Source organism: Notechis scutatus, chromosome 2 (assembly GCF_049901735.1).
Source record: "Notechis scutatus isolate UNSWTSFEM ecotype Mainland chromosome 2, rNotScu1.2, whole genome shotgun sequence".
In the NCBI taxonomy this organism is placed as follows: Eukaryota; Metazoa; Chordata; class Lepidosauria; order Squamata; family Elapidae; genus Notechis; species Notechis scutatus.
Genome location: NC_142010.1, coordinates 76,845,205 through 76,857,643, shown reverse-complemented (window position 1 = coordinate 76,857,643; position 12,439 = coordinate 76,845,205). Strand labels below are relative to the sequence as shown.

At 39.3% G+C, this 12,439-nt stretch overlaps 1 protein-coding gene across 3 annotated transcripts in view; it reads right to left on the bottom strand.

Annotated features, from left to right (window-relative positions):
* PDGFRB (platelet derived growth factor receptor beta) overlaps positions 1-12,439 on the bottom strand; it is a 96,904-nt gene that overhangs the window by 23,879 nt on the left and 60,586 nt on the right. For 2 of the 3 annotated variants that reach the window (XM_087955181.1, XM_087955180.1), the window contains 6 exons: positions 11,212-11,306; positions 10,357-10,489; positions 8,873-8,977; positions 8,370-8,480; positions 6,229-6,388; positions 1,990-2,156 (listed from right to left, as the gene is read on the bottom strand). In XM_087955181.1, coding sequence (XP_087811307.1) covers positions 1,990-2,156; positions 6,229-6,388; positions 8,370-8,480; positions 8,873-8,977; positions 10,357-10,489; positions 11,212-11,306 — 771 coding nt within the window. The remainder of the gene's footprint in view (positions 1-1,989; positions 2,157-6,228; positions 6,389-8,369; positions 8,481-8,872; positions 8,978-10,356; positions 10,490-11,211; positions 11,307-12,439) is intronic. The other variant, XM_026686246.2, reaches the window with a different exon arrangement.

The window sequence follows — 12,439 nt, the reverse complement described above, 5'->3', positions numbered from 1 at the left end:
AACCCTTCCCTTCTTGTGCATCTTCTTTGTACTTTTTAAGTTCCATTTTCAATTCATCCAGAAGTGGTGCCATTGTATACATTTTTAAACAACCACCCGATTGATTTTAGTCATTCAAATATCATAACCAAAAATCCAAAAATCACCAAATAATCCAAATACACGCAAGCTGTTTCTTTTTTGCTCTTTTTTTTTCACTTTCTCTTCCTGGGGTTACTATTTAGTTGCAAAGTTTCAGTTAAAATGTATGTTTTAGAAGTCTTGTTGAAGTTTTACTTTAGATTCTTTTTAATTCCAGGCAGTCTCCTCCCTCTTCCAAATCCTGCCCTTATTCTTTTTCTCTCCCTTCCTGCTTATGAAAAAGAAAGTTTTTAATGTCCAGAAATCTTTATTATCCCTTTGGCATTTTGTTTTATTTTCAGCTTAATTGCTTATTGATGTCAAAGCGGATTTTTCCAATTTCTTATTTAAGTCTCTTAGTTGTCAGTATAGGGAAGGAGAGAGAAGAAAAAAAAAAGCCAAACCTTTCCCTTTTCACTTTCCTTCGCTGCTTCCGACTCTTCTTTGGGAGCGATGTTATTTTTTGTAAGTTTAAATTCCAGGGTACCTTGATTGTTGCTTTTACAATTTAACCCAGTCAGCCAAAACTTTCACTTCTTATCTTCCTCCTGCACATTCTTTTCTGGTCGAGTTCTTCTTTGAGGTGGCCATTTCTGACCACCGCTGCAACCGCCTTTGGGAAAGGGAGTAATGGCCAGCTGAGGAGGAGAGATGCGGCTCTCCTCCATCCTGCTGGCAGTCTCCCCTCTCTTCACCACCTCTACGGGGTGGCTTAGCCCCGAAACCAGCCAGCTTGGGGCGCTTCAGCGGCGAGCCCAGACAGAAACCGTGCACGATCACGGATTTCTGTCTGTTGCCGAAGCCCTTCAAACTGGAAGTCCCCGGGATTCCAGCTGCTGTTTTTTCCTCCAGCTGTTAACAAGATTTTCAGCAGGATTTTCAGACCTAGAGCAGAGAGACTTGCCTCTCTGCTCCTGGGTTACAAATCTTCCGTGGCTGAAAAACTGGAAGGGCCTTTTACAGCCAGCCCTCAGAAACCAGAGGGGAGTCCTCTTGACAGGCAGCAGCACTTTGAGATCTTCCCTGCCAGCTCAGCTTCCCCATTTACTTTCTGGGGAAGCCTGTTGAGGTAATTCCCCGTTAGGAGAATGAGAGCATACAGGGAGACGTATAGAGAGTAGTGTTGGAATAATACACACAGAGCACACATACACTGTACAGTAAATGTAGGTTTTTACTTCCAGAAAGGTTTACGCAAAGTCCAAAATAAGCAATCCAAAGTCATTCACAAGTTAAATCAGTCCGTTTTCAATCCAGAAATAATCCAAATATCAAAGTCCAGTGTCAAAAAACAGTTCAGTAACAGACTTACATTAAATCCAGTAATATCAGTCAATTAGTAAAAATGGAGGAACGGCAATATTTTCCAACAAAAGGAAACAGATACTCAGACACACTCTCTTCTGAGACTAAGACAAAGACTAAAACAACCCAGGTTTCTGGCTCCATCTTATGGCCGTTTGAGTAACCACATCCAATTGCAGTTTTTAGCATGCTCTTAAAGAGACAGTATTAAAATGTTTATCCTGGTTTATATATTTCTAACCCAAATATCTGTTAGGTGACTTATATTCCTAACAAAGCCCATCAGGGAACACACTTTTTGAGGTGCATGGTAACCGGTTGTAAGTGCGGATGGGTTTCCATCACCCAGGTTGCAATCTCATGGCCATGAGGGCACTGCAATTGTTGTAACTTTGGCCACAGGCTTGTAAATCCTTTTGTTCTACACTGTTGTAATTTTGAATGGCTGCTGAACAAATGGTCGTAAATTGAGAACTACTTCTGAACTACTTCTGAATTCTTAAGAATGAACAAAACTTCATTTTTTTTGTAATTATGCAAACTGTTTTTTTGGTAATTTCTTACCTGAAGGTGAACAGCTGTCTAGCTCATAGGTCGCGCCATAATTGGAAGAATCAATGTCTACATACTTGATTTCACCCTTCATGTCAGACATGGGCACATAATCCAATGATTCATCCTTACTCATGTCCATGTAGCCCCCATCGCTTTCTACGGATACCGATGTATGGCTGCAAAGAGGGATAAGTTTTTTGAACCATTTGTACCCTTAGAACAGTTTCCTGATAATAAGCCACCTCTAGTATAAAATCAGGAAGGTAAGAATCAAAACTTAAATAGTATTTTCTTTCCCCATTATTTGTTTACAATAGTAAAAGCTCTACCCATAGACAAAGAAAAGGGAAAGTGCAAGAGAAATTATTTTTTGCAGGAAAAGGAAGCAAAATATGATGATTGCCTCATGGAAACTAGAGAAATATTTCAAGTGAAAGGTTAACTAATTGCTGTGATTTATACACACATTATTTACCAACAAAACTGAATCAAAGATTACTGCATGTGAGACATGCACTATGCGCATGTGGTCAAATATCTGAGTTATGAAGCACCTTGGCTGTTATCAGTAATTGAAGAGCATTATCTGTATACAGCATGTATCAAAAGTCAAGCTCCATGGGCCTATTACAATGTTTTATTGCTTTTTTTTCAGAGAGAACCTTATGGTACTTAGGAATATTCAAAAATCATGCTTCAAATGAGTTAAGAGGGGTTAAATGTATAGATAATTCTTGACTTACGATTGGTCAGAGTGACCAAAGTTCTAACAGATTTTCCCAGGACTATTTATAATCTGAATTCAAAGTTCTGACAACCATCCCCATCTCCATGGTCACATGATTACATTTTGGTTGCTGAGCAACAGGCTCATATTTATGGCTGTTTGCAGCATTCTGTGGTCATATGACCACAATTTATTATGCTTTTTTCTTCAAAACTAATGTTTACTTTCAGTTTCTGGTAAAAAAACAAAACCATTGTGGACATTAGTTTCACTTAATGATTTTGCACTTAATGGTCGCAAAATAGTGCATGATCGCCCACTTAATGACTGGCACAATTTATGACCGTAATTTTGGGTTCAGCTGTGATCTAGGTCAGAGGACTATCGGAGGACCAATTCAAACACTTAATGTAATTTAAATAATAAATTGTCTGTGGGGCATGACTTTTAAGAACACCCTGTATATATGCATGGAAAGTACCATAACTAGAAGAATCTCTGAATATCCTTTCCCAAGGCAAGATTTCATGTGTATAAAACTTTGAAATCTCTCTCTTCATTTGGTACATGCAACACAATTTACTCTGGAATGTTGATTGGAATGCGCGTGCTTTCTTTCTTTCTTTTTTTTGCTTTTAAACAGAAGCTTTCAAATTTAAATTACTTTTAAAAAATAGGTTTTCATTTATGTATGTTTGTGCTTTTCATTTTTTATGTACATATATATAGAATGCATATAGACAAAAATATATACTTGCTTTCCTACACTGCATAAGAACAATTCACATGCAAAATATTCCTTGCACTATCCTGCGCATAATAAAAGCAGACTTAACAGTTCACTGTTATTTTTTATAAGCTATGTTCCAATATATTTGGAAGTCTGCTGATTCATGTTGGAGACAATTTCTGTATATGTGGATTGCAACTTAGAAGTAATTTTCAGATGAAATAACACTCATCTTAAAGGAGCCAACTACCTCCCCATTATATTTATTTTATTGTAAAATTTATTAGGCACCCATCTTACTGCATGGCAACTCTGAGCAGCTTACAATATTAAAAGATAGAAATGATCAACATACTTGCAGATACATCAACCCATGGTGACAGATGATCTTACCCAGCGGTTTCATGCTGATGTTCAAAAGGAGTGGAGAGAGCCCTGAGCCCTGTGACACACCAAAAGATAACTGCCGAGGGCTGGAACACTCACTTCCTATTAACACATTTCCTTGGAGAAAGGAGCGAAACTAGCGCAAAACTGTGCCACCCAGCCTCAGTCCCTATAGCTGACCCCGGCAAAGAGTCTCTCTCCCTTAGCAGGTTAATGAAGTCTCTAAGTGCCTGTGGAAAGCAAAGCTTGCTCCCTTTCCCCCTGAAATGGCTCCAGCACACCAGGAGTTTCTCTCACTCACCAACCTCATAACGAAAGTCCTGGAAGGTGCGCCTGCTTATTTTTCCAGTACCCGAGACATATAGTACCCGAGACATATATATATAGGGGGCGTGCATAAGCGCACCAACGTGCCTACCGTCCCTGTCCTATTGTTTCTCTTATTCTTTTATTTTTCTTATATGTACCCATTTCATGTATTCACAACTATGTATACACTTATACTTATTATCTTGTAAACAATTGGCAAATCAAATAAATAAAATAAAATAAATAAATATACATACATACATATGTCAAAGGTGCACCTGACTCTCACTTCCTATTAACATATTTTCTTGGAGAAAGGAGCCAAACTAGTGCAATACTGTGCTTCTCAACCTCAGTCCCCATAACTGATACAAAAGGATACCATGGTTGATAGTACTAAAAGCCTCCCAGAGGTCAAGGAGAATAAGGATGGTTGCACTACCCCATTCTGCTCTTGCCTAAGATCATTGACAAGTGTGAGCAATGCTGTTTCCATCCCATAACGAGGCCTGAATCTTGACTGAAAAGGATCTAGATCATTTGTTTTATATAAGTCCCTCAGAAGGTGCTAGGCCATCACCTTTTTTACAACCTTCACCAAAAAAGGGGTGGTTGGAAACTGGACAAAAGTTGTCCAGGCTGGTGGATCAAACCATTCCCAGGTAACCAGGTAATACCCCTTCCCAGCATATCATATGGACTGGCTCCATGCATGAGATCCAACCTGGAATGAATCCAAGCAATTTTGTCCATCAGGTGTTTAACATATTCCACTGTACAGCCCTGAAGATGATCATCTGAGCACCTCTGTCCCAGGAGGGACTGAGTGAGCCAGTAAAGGGCTGATAGGTGACACACTGGGGATACAATAAGGGTGGAGAAGTAATGTTGTGTTCTGACCTAGGCTTCCCCAACAGCACGAAGCCGAGTCCTCATCCCGATAAACCCCTTTTATTTAATTTACAATGAATTTCCTCTCCAACAAAGTCCCAGCCAACCGTCTTTCAAGATAGATATTTATCAGGCTTGGAGAGTGGCCAGACCGATATCTTTCAGATGCTGCAATACTTTGGAAGCATGCCGGAATGAATTAATTGTCTCCTGAAAAGCCCCACTCCCCTTTCGCTCCTCTTTTATTCTCTAGGGGAGGGGCCATTCACTGTCCACCTTTGGCTTTACTCCCAAGTCAGCCCTTGTTCCTCAATTGTTTCCTTCCTCTGGCAACTCTGCGCATGCGCACACTGGGAACAGGCTCTAGCTGTTCTTCTGCCTCACTGATGTCTGACTCCAAAGGCAGCTGATAACTGTCAGATGGCCCTGTCCCCATCTCTGCCTCCGACACAGAGCACTCGTCAAAGCCTTTCCCAGACTCCAGGACTGGCCCATGTTCCTCCCCAACCACCTTACTGTCCAAATCTGCTGTCAGCTCTGCTGGCCGCTGTTGGGCCATAATATGTTGTTTCACCAGTCTAACTTGTATGAGATAGACTTTAATAGCAGCTCTAAGTTGTATCTAGTGAGAGTTATTCTAAGTTTTCCTCCAGCAGCACTCTGAGCATTTCTTAACCTTTTTAGAACCAACAACTCCTCCATGAACCATGGGAAATGATGGGTCAAGGGAGCTGCAGAGAACTGCAGAGGCATGATCCTATCCAAGGCCTTAGGTTCCAGGATGTTGCAAAGGCTTCAGTAGGGCCATGCAGCAAAACTGCCAGGATATCTTTCGGTTCCTTTTGGTATTCAATATGAGAGAATTCTGATTAAAAAATAGCATAAAGTGAATAAGTCCAATCTGAGTTGAATTCACTTTAATCGTATTCTGTTTATAAAGGAGAAGTAATCCCTGAAGATCTTTTTCAGGGTACTAGGAAAATTATAACTAGAAGAAGCAGGGTTTGGGGAGAACACAAAACTCCTAATCCTCAATGCTGTGGCTCATCAAAGAATAAATCTATTCTTCTTTTTCAATGAATTTTTGCATAGGTTTCTGTATCAGTGGATTTTTCAATTTGTTATATTTGTGTTTATAAACTCGGCCTCACTATTGATATAAGTTGAGTATGACTATATAAATAGATACTGTAATCAGATTTACAGGCACCTCTGCAGCCGGTCCACACGCATGCCATTCCCATACAATTCTGCTTCTTGCTTGGCTTTCTCACTGTAGCACTGCAGGAAGGTGTGCTTGTTCCTGTGTAGATAGTCCACCAGGTCTCCGTTGCGACAATATTCAGTTATGATGTAGATGGGACCTATACAGAAGGCCATTTTCAGGAAGTCAGAGAATACCTTTTGTTCATAAGCTAATGATGGACTTGCTGAAGTTGCAAGTCTTTACAAGCATTTGTTTGGGGTGTTGACATAACTGAGCACTCCACTAAACTTCAAGACTACCATTTCCAAACAAAAGCTCATCTAGAATATTTCTTCTTTGAATACTAGATTTTTGTGTGATGGAGCATTTTACTTAGCAAAGCAAGTATTTGGGGGTTCTCACATGTGTAGTGAATATAGTCCAGGTAAAATAGTATTACTTAGATGTGGGAAGTAGACTTCCAACTCTTTCCCTGTATGTCTCTTTCTGAGTCTTTTTTTAAAGTGTTAAAATGTCACTGCATGCTTTTGTAGAAGCTTGTAAACATACCCTCATATTTCCCAGATGTATATCCAATTTTCTTTATTAAAAACCAATAATACTATATTAAACATCATTTGGAGCATCATTATTATTGCCAAATATTGGAATAATACAATGGACTGATATTTTGAGGATATCTGATGGCCAAATTACCCTCTCCTTACAGCAGATGGATCAATTCATACTCTTATTGGTTGATATTCTTCTCTAAGTAGTAGAACAGAAGACACAAAACTCTTTTTCCCAATTAAGAGACACAAAGAGTATTGCATATAAATAGATAAAAAACGTCTAAGTGTGTGTTCCTATGTATTTGAATCCATATCATCTATATAACTATTGATCTATATCATCAAATCAATATGGATTGTCATTGCAATCAGATTACAATAAAATAGTGATTGTAAACAAATGATCAAGCACATATTGTTTGCTCACAGAGATTTGTGCTGCTGTCCCTTGGAACATTTATATCACACAACTGCCATCTGCTGACTATTCTACTACAAAGCAAGAACCTTTAACTGGATGAGCATGTGAACCAGCTCCTTGTACCCTGTTTCCTGCACTGACCCTCTCATTGCTTTCATCATTTGGATTAAGTAATGTTTCTTTTTTTCTTTAAGAGTTGCAAATATCTGCACAAATTACATAGCATAGCATACCTCCCCTAGCACTGGAACCTGTTCAAAACCAGAAAAGTGGGAAGGACATGCAAGGTATAATTTTTAAAAACTATAATGTGATTTTAAACATTTCAGCAGGTGGCAGGAACAGATTTATTTGATAAAAATAACTATATTTCAGTGTACCGTAGCTATATCAGATGATGGTTGTGTTATTTACAAACCTAGCTATTTACATAGTCTTAAAAGCATAAATGAAAAACAGCTAGCAATGTTGATATAATGCATTTAGAAAAGAGGACTTTTCAGCACTAATCTCCATTAACATTTGAATCTATTTTTTGATCAGGACAGTCTCTATAGTAATAAAAGGCTAAAAATAGCAAATAAAGTTGAGTGTATAATGGATTCAATAAAACTAACAGGGCTTTCATTATATATCAAAGATGGTTTCATTCAAATGACACACACTAAGTGGTAGCACACAACTGGCCTTGGCTGATCTTGAAAAGCTAAACATAGTTAACTGTGATTAGTAATTGGATGGAAGACCACTTGGGAAATCCAGGGTTGTATATTAAACCGGAATGTTTTTTTTTTTTTTTAAAAAAAAAAGTCCTGGAAAGGCAAGACAAACTATTAATGCAAAATTCTAACTAAATCTCTCCATGTAAATCAGCAGGAGTTGAACTTAGATTTTAATGAAGAAATTGAAATATGTGTGGTTTGGAAAGAGATAAATGGTAATGTTCTCATTTGCATTGGATGGAAATTGGGAGGGTGATAAAAGGCAGGTTATATCCTTTTCAGAAAATAGCTACACAGGAATAGCTCATTAACTAATGAAAACATGAACATCTTCATCTATTTGCCAAACTCCACGCCAAATCAAAAGACTGCAATTCCAGAAGAAAATGGCAAGGGTAGAGACAGACATCCGGGTTGAAGAGATTAAAATGAAAACAGTACCTCCTTTGGTGCAAGCACCAAGCAAGTTCACAATGTTCAAGTGAGGCCCAAGGTGGCTCATGATCTTCAGTTCTGACATCAGAGCCTGCTTTTCACTGCTTCGGGCTGTGGCTGTAGGGTGGATGAATGCAGTAATGAAATATAGATACTACTTTATTTAAGAGATTCATATTGCCGCCTAGTCGCACATGGTGACTCAAGGTGGATTGCTTTAAAATGCAATCCACACTGGGTTTATACATGAAGGAAGATTGGGGCAATCTTGTTGGATACTGAACCAGATAAATCATGTATGCTATTATATCGATAACATATTATACATTATGGACACCGTTATGTATGCCACGGGATTGGTACCAAAGATAATGGAATGGGAAGGTGGATAAGCAATGAATATGACAATATATTGTTAGACAGCCTAAAGGAGTAAGCCAGGCATGGAAGACGGCATGATTAGTTGTATTTCCATGTGCTGGTAGGAAGAAGAAACAGTCCAAACTCACACTTGAGCATTTTCACAGCAACTCTCATGGTGGACTGAGAGTGGCTGAGGCTGTGAGCAATTGCTTCCACCACACGCCCAAAGGCTCCAGAGCCCAACGTACGTCCTGCAGCAAACAGAAGATAGATCAAATAGCTATGTGATTTTTGTTTCCCGTAAAACAGCTGAGAATAATAAGATTGCAACAGTCAAAAATTCTGATTAAATTAAAATAAAATATAAAATGCATCCTCTTCTCTAACTACAAACAGGGGAGGGCTTGACAGTATTGTTGTATGGATAGTCCTTAACATGAAAGTTTGGTCAGAAGAAAGAGCTATGCCACAGGGAATGATTTAGGGGTGGACCAGGGCTGGCCTCTCCCTGTCTGATCTGCTAAGAGTGTGATCCCAATTAGAACAGTATGCTAAATGTGACCACTTTGTTGTTGTTAATCACGAAGTCGTGTCCAACTCATCACGACCCCATGGACAACGTTCCTCCAGGCCTTCCTGTCCTCTACCATCCCCTGGAGTCCATTTAAGCTCACACCAACTGCTTCAGTGACTCCATCCAGCCACCTCATTCTCTGCCATCCCCTTCTTCTTTTGCCCCCAATCGTCCCCAGCATTAGTCTCTTCTCCAGTGAGTCCACCAGGGGCAGAGTAATTACATATTTTGAGCTTCACATTCTCAGATGTATTGTCGATGTATTAAATTTCTAGGTCACTTCACTTCAGATTACTTTCTGGACGGCTTCACAGAATTAAAAAAAAAACACCAGTACCAATATTCCTCTTTCATTATTAAAGTCTTAACTGTCAAAACCACTGTGATGATATTCGTGAAATACAATTTAACAACTACATTATATCCAGAGTGCCACAATGTATGTTGTTTATACAAGATGCTGATTATTTTTCTAAGCCACCAATGTAAGGGCCTTTCTCCTCTGGCATTAACATGGCTGATGTCTCCTTGGCAACCTCTTTTTTTAAAACTCCTGACTCGGCCTTCATCTTATTCCCAGCCCAATTCTTTCATGTTTATGAAGCACCTCACTGCATAGATACACAAATGTGAATTACTGGGTTTTCCCATAACATTAAGTAATGCATATTATATTACAATCTGAATATAGTTATTATGCCTGTCACCCATCTTTCAGCATCCTTTAAAAGCCTTTGAAAAGTATGCTGCAGATCAAAGGATGAGGCTTCACAGTCCAAGAGCCACCTAGTGAGAAACAAGACGCAGACCTGGAATTCTGAATGCAACCTTCCCCAACCTTGTACAGATGAACTCTCCTCCTCCCAGGTATCATGGAGAAGAATCAGTAAAATGGTTTCGTTATGGACTAAGGCTTTCTGTTCCCCATAGAATTCCATTAAAAAAAAACCCTAATTTTAATTGCAAGAACGCTATCTGTTGGATAAGGGTGGCATTTAGTGGCATCTAGCTTCTATGTATTAAACTTGTCTCTTAGCCTACTCCTACTCTTCTCACCTAAAACCAGCCTGTCCCTTGGGACTTCCCAACTGGAATCATAAGGCAGTTGCATAGGGTCCACATAGATATATTCATGCCCATCAGAGCTGACTGACTCAATCACCTTCCAGCGAATTTCATATCGAGGCTTCTGGTAGAAGGAAACAAAATAGTTAGAAGACGGCAGGGCTACATAAGAGGCAGCCCCACTGCAAGAAGAGGCTCACTCTGGAGATCTCCTCCTTGTGCAATTTGCATAGGGTATTATTGCACACCCAAACCTATAGCCTGTCTCTACATACAAAGGCCTTTCTCCAAGGGAAGGGGGCTGCCTCCTTCCCTTCCTTAAAGAGAGCTAAAGTAGTTCAAGTGGTACATTACAACATCAGCAGAAGTTTCTGCACAGAAATCAATGGGTCTTTCAATAAGGAATGCAGCCTGTAACTTATCCCACCCATTCACAAAGCAGCCATTTAAAAGCAGCTCCATTAGCTTAGTTAGCTTCCATGATATAAAAATAAAAATTCTTTTACAAACTTGAAAAATGTTCATTCTCTTTTTAACATTCTCATTGTGATAATAGTTACAGATTTAAAAAGTTGACACATTGTCACTAAGAAAATTGAGAAAATAATTTCAAAATAATACCAAAAAAAGAACATTAATACTATTTCCTATAAACAAGTATATACTTGCCCTACAGTATGGAGAGTTTTGTAAGTACCGTAATCTTTGATTGGTATTTCAGATTATTCTCAGAACCTTGGCATAGTAGACTTTGTGTAGCCAATCGTTTTCTGAAATTCAGCATAATTATTCAAAAGATGAGAATTTAATAATCTGAGACACTAAGGGCTAAAAGCAGATTCTTACTTTTCGCCACAAGAAAATGAGGATCACCAGGAAAAGAACCATGAGAATCACAAAAGCCACGATTACTGAAATAACGATCACTTTAAAAGGTAGATCTAAAACAAGAAACATAAACAGAATTACTACATTTACATATACATTTATGGCCAATGCTGTCTCAATATACTTATTTAGATTCTTAATCCATTTTTCACCTGCAAAGTCTCTTACAAAGAGACTTAAAATAACAGTGTTACCAGCCTTTTCTTTCTCTAGGGCCTCTAATCGTAGCAGTCATTCAGCCAAATCAGGTCAAGATTCTCAAGAGGCAGCTGTCAGGCCACAACAATGGCTTTCAAAGTCTGCAAAGTTAGCGATCTGTTTCTGGGTCAAGTTTGGCACCAGGATTTGTGGTTATGATCCTGGATAGGCAAGTCTCAGAGGGAGGGCTGAAGAAGGTCCAAAACTGTCAAGGAGCTTGGAGTTCTCATATCAAATGACCTAAGCACCAAAGCTCACTGCAACAGTATTGCCAAAAAGCAGGGGTGGGATACGACAGGGTTTGGGATTTACAAAGTTCGGTGATTTATGATGTGCTTCCCTGCACGCTGCGAGTGTGCCTGTAAATTGTCATCAGCACGCTGCGTGCAGAGAAGCAGCCTTTGAAACAGCCCTCTTTTTCTGCTTTTTTAACTGCAGCTGTGCCTCGTTCAGCAGCAGAAGTTGAAAAATCAGAAAATAAAGATCAGGTAAGAGGGTGAGCAGGTGGGCGGGTGAGCAAAAACATCAGCAGACATAGAACCGGTTCTATGTCTGCTGCTCTTCAGAGCTACTGGTTCTGCAGAGGTGGACAGAACCGGTAGAAACCCACCCCTGCCAAAAAGGCTTTAAGAGTTGTAAATTTAATTTTATGAAGCTTTTCCTCTGGTAATACTGATTTGCAAACTAGGACATTCAAAACCTTTGCTAGACCAAAACTTGAATTCAGCTCTGCTGTCTGGAATTCACACTGTATATCAGATATAAATATATTTGAGTGAGTCCAGTAGTATTTTGCCAGAAAAATACTACATTCCTCTGTTCGTAACAGAATACCCTACACCACCGGACTTGAGATTCTAGGCTTAGACAACCTTGAACTACGCCGGCTAAGACTGGACTTAATCATAGTGCACAAAATCATATGTTACAACATCTTACCAGTTAATGAATATTTCAGCTTTAACCACAACAACACAAGAGCACACAA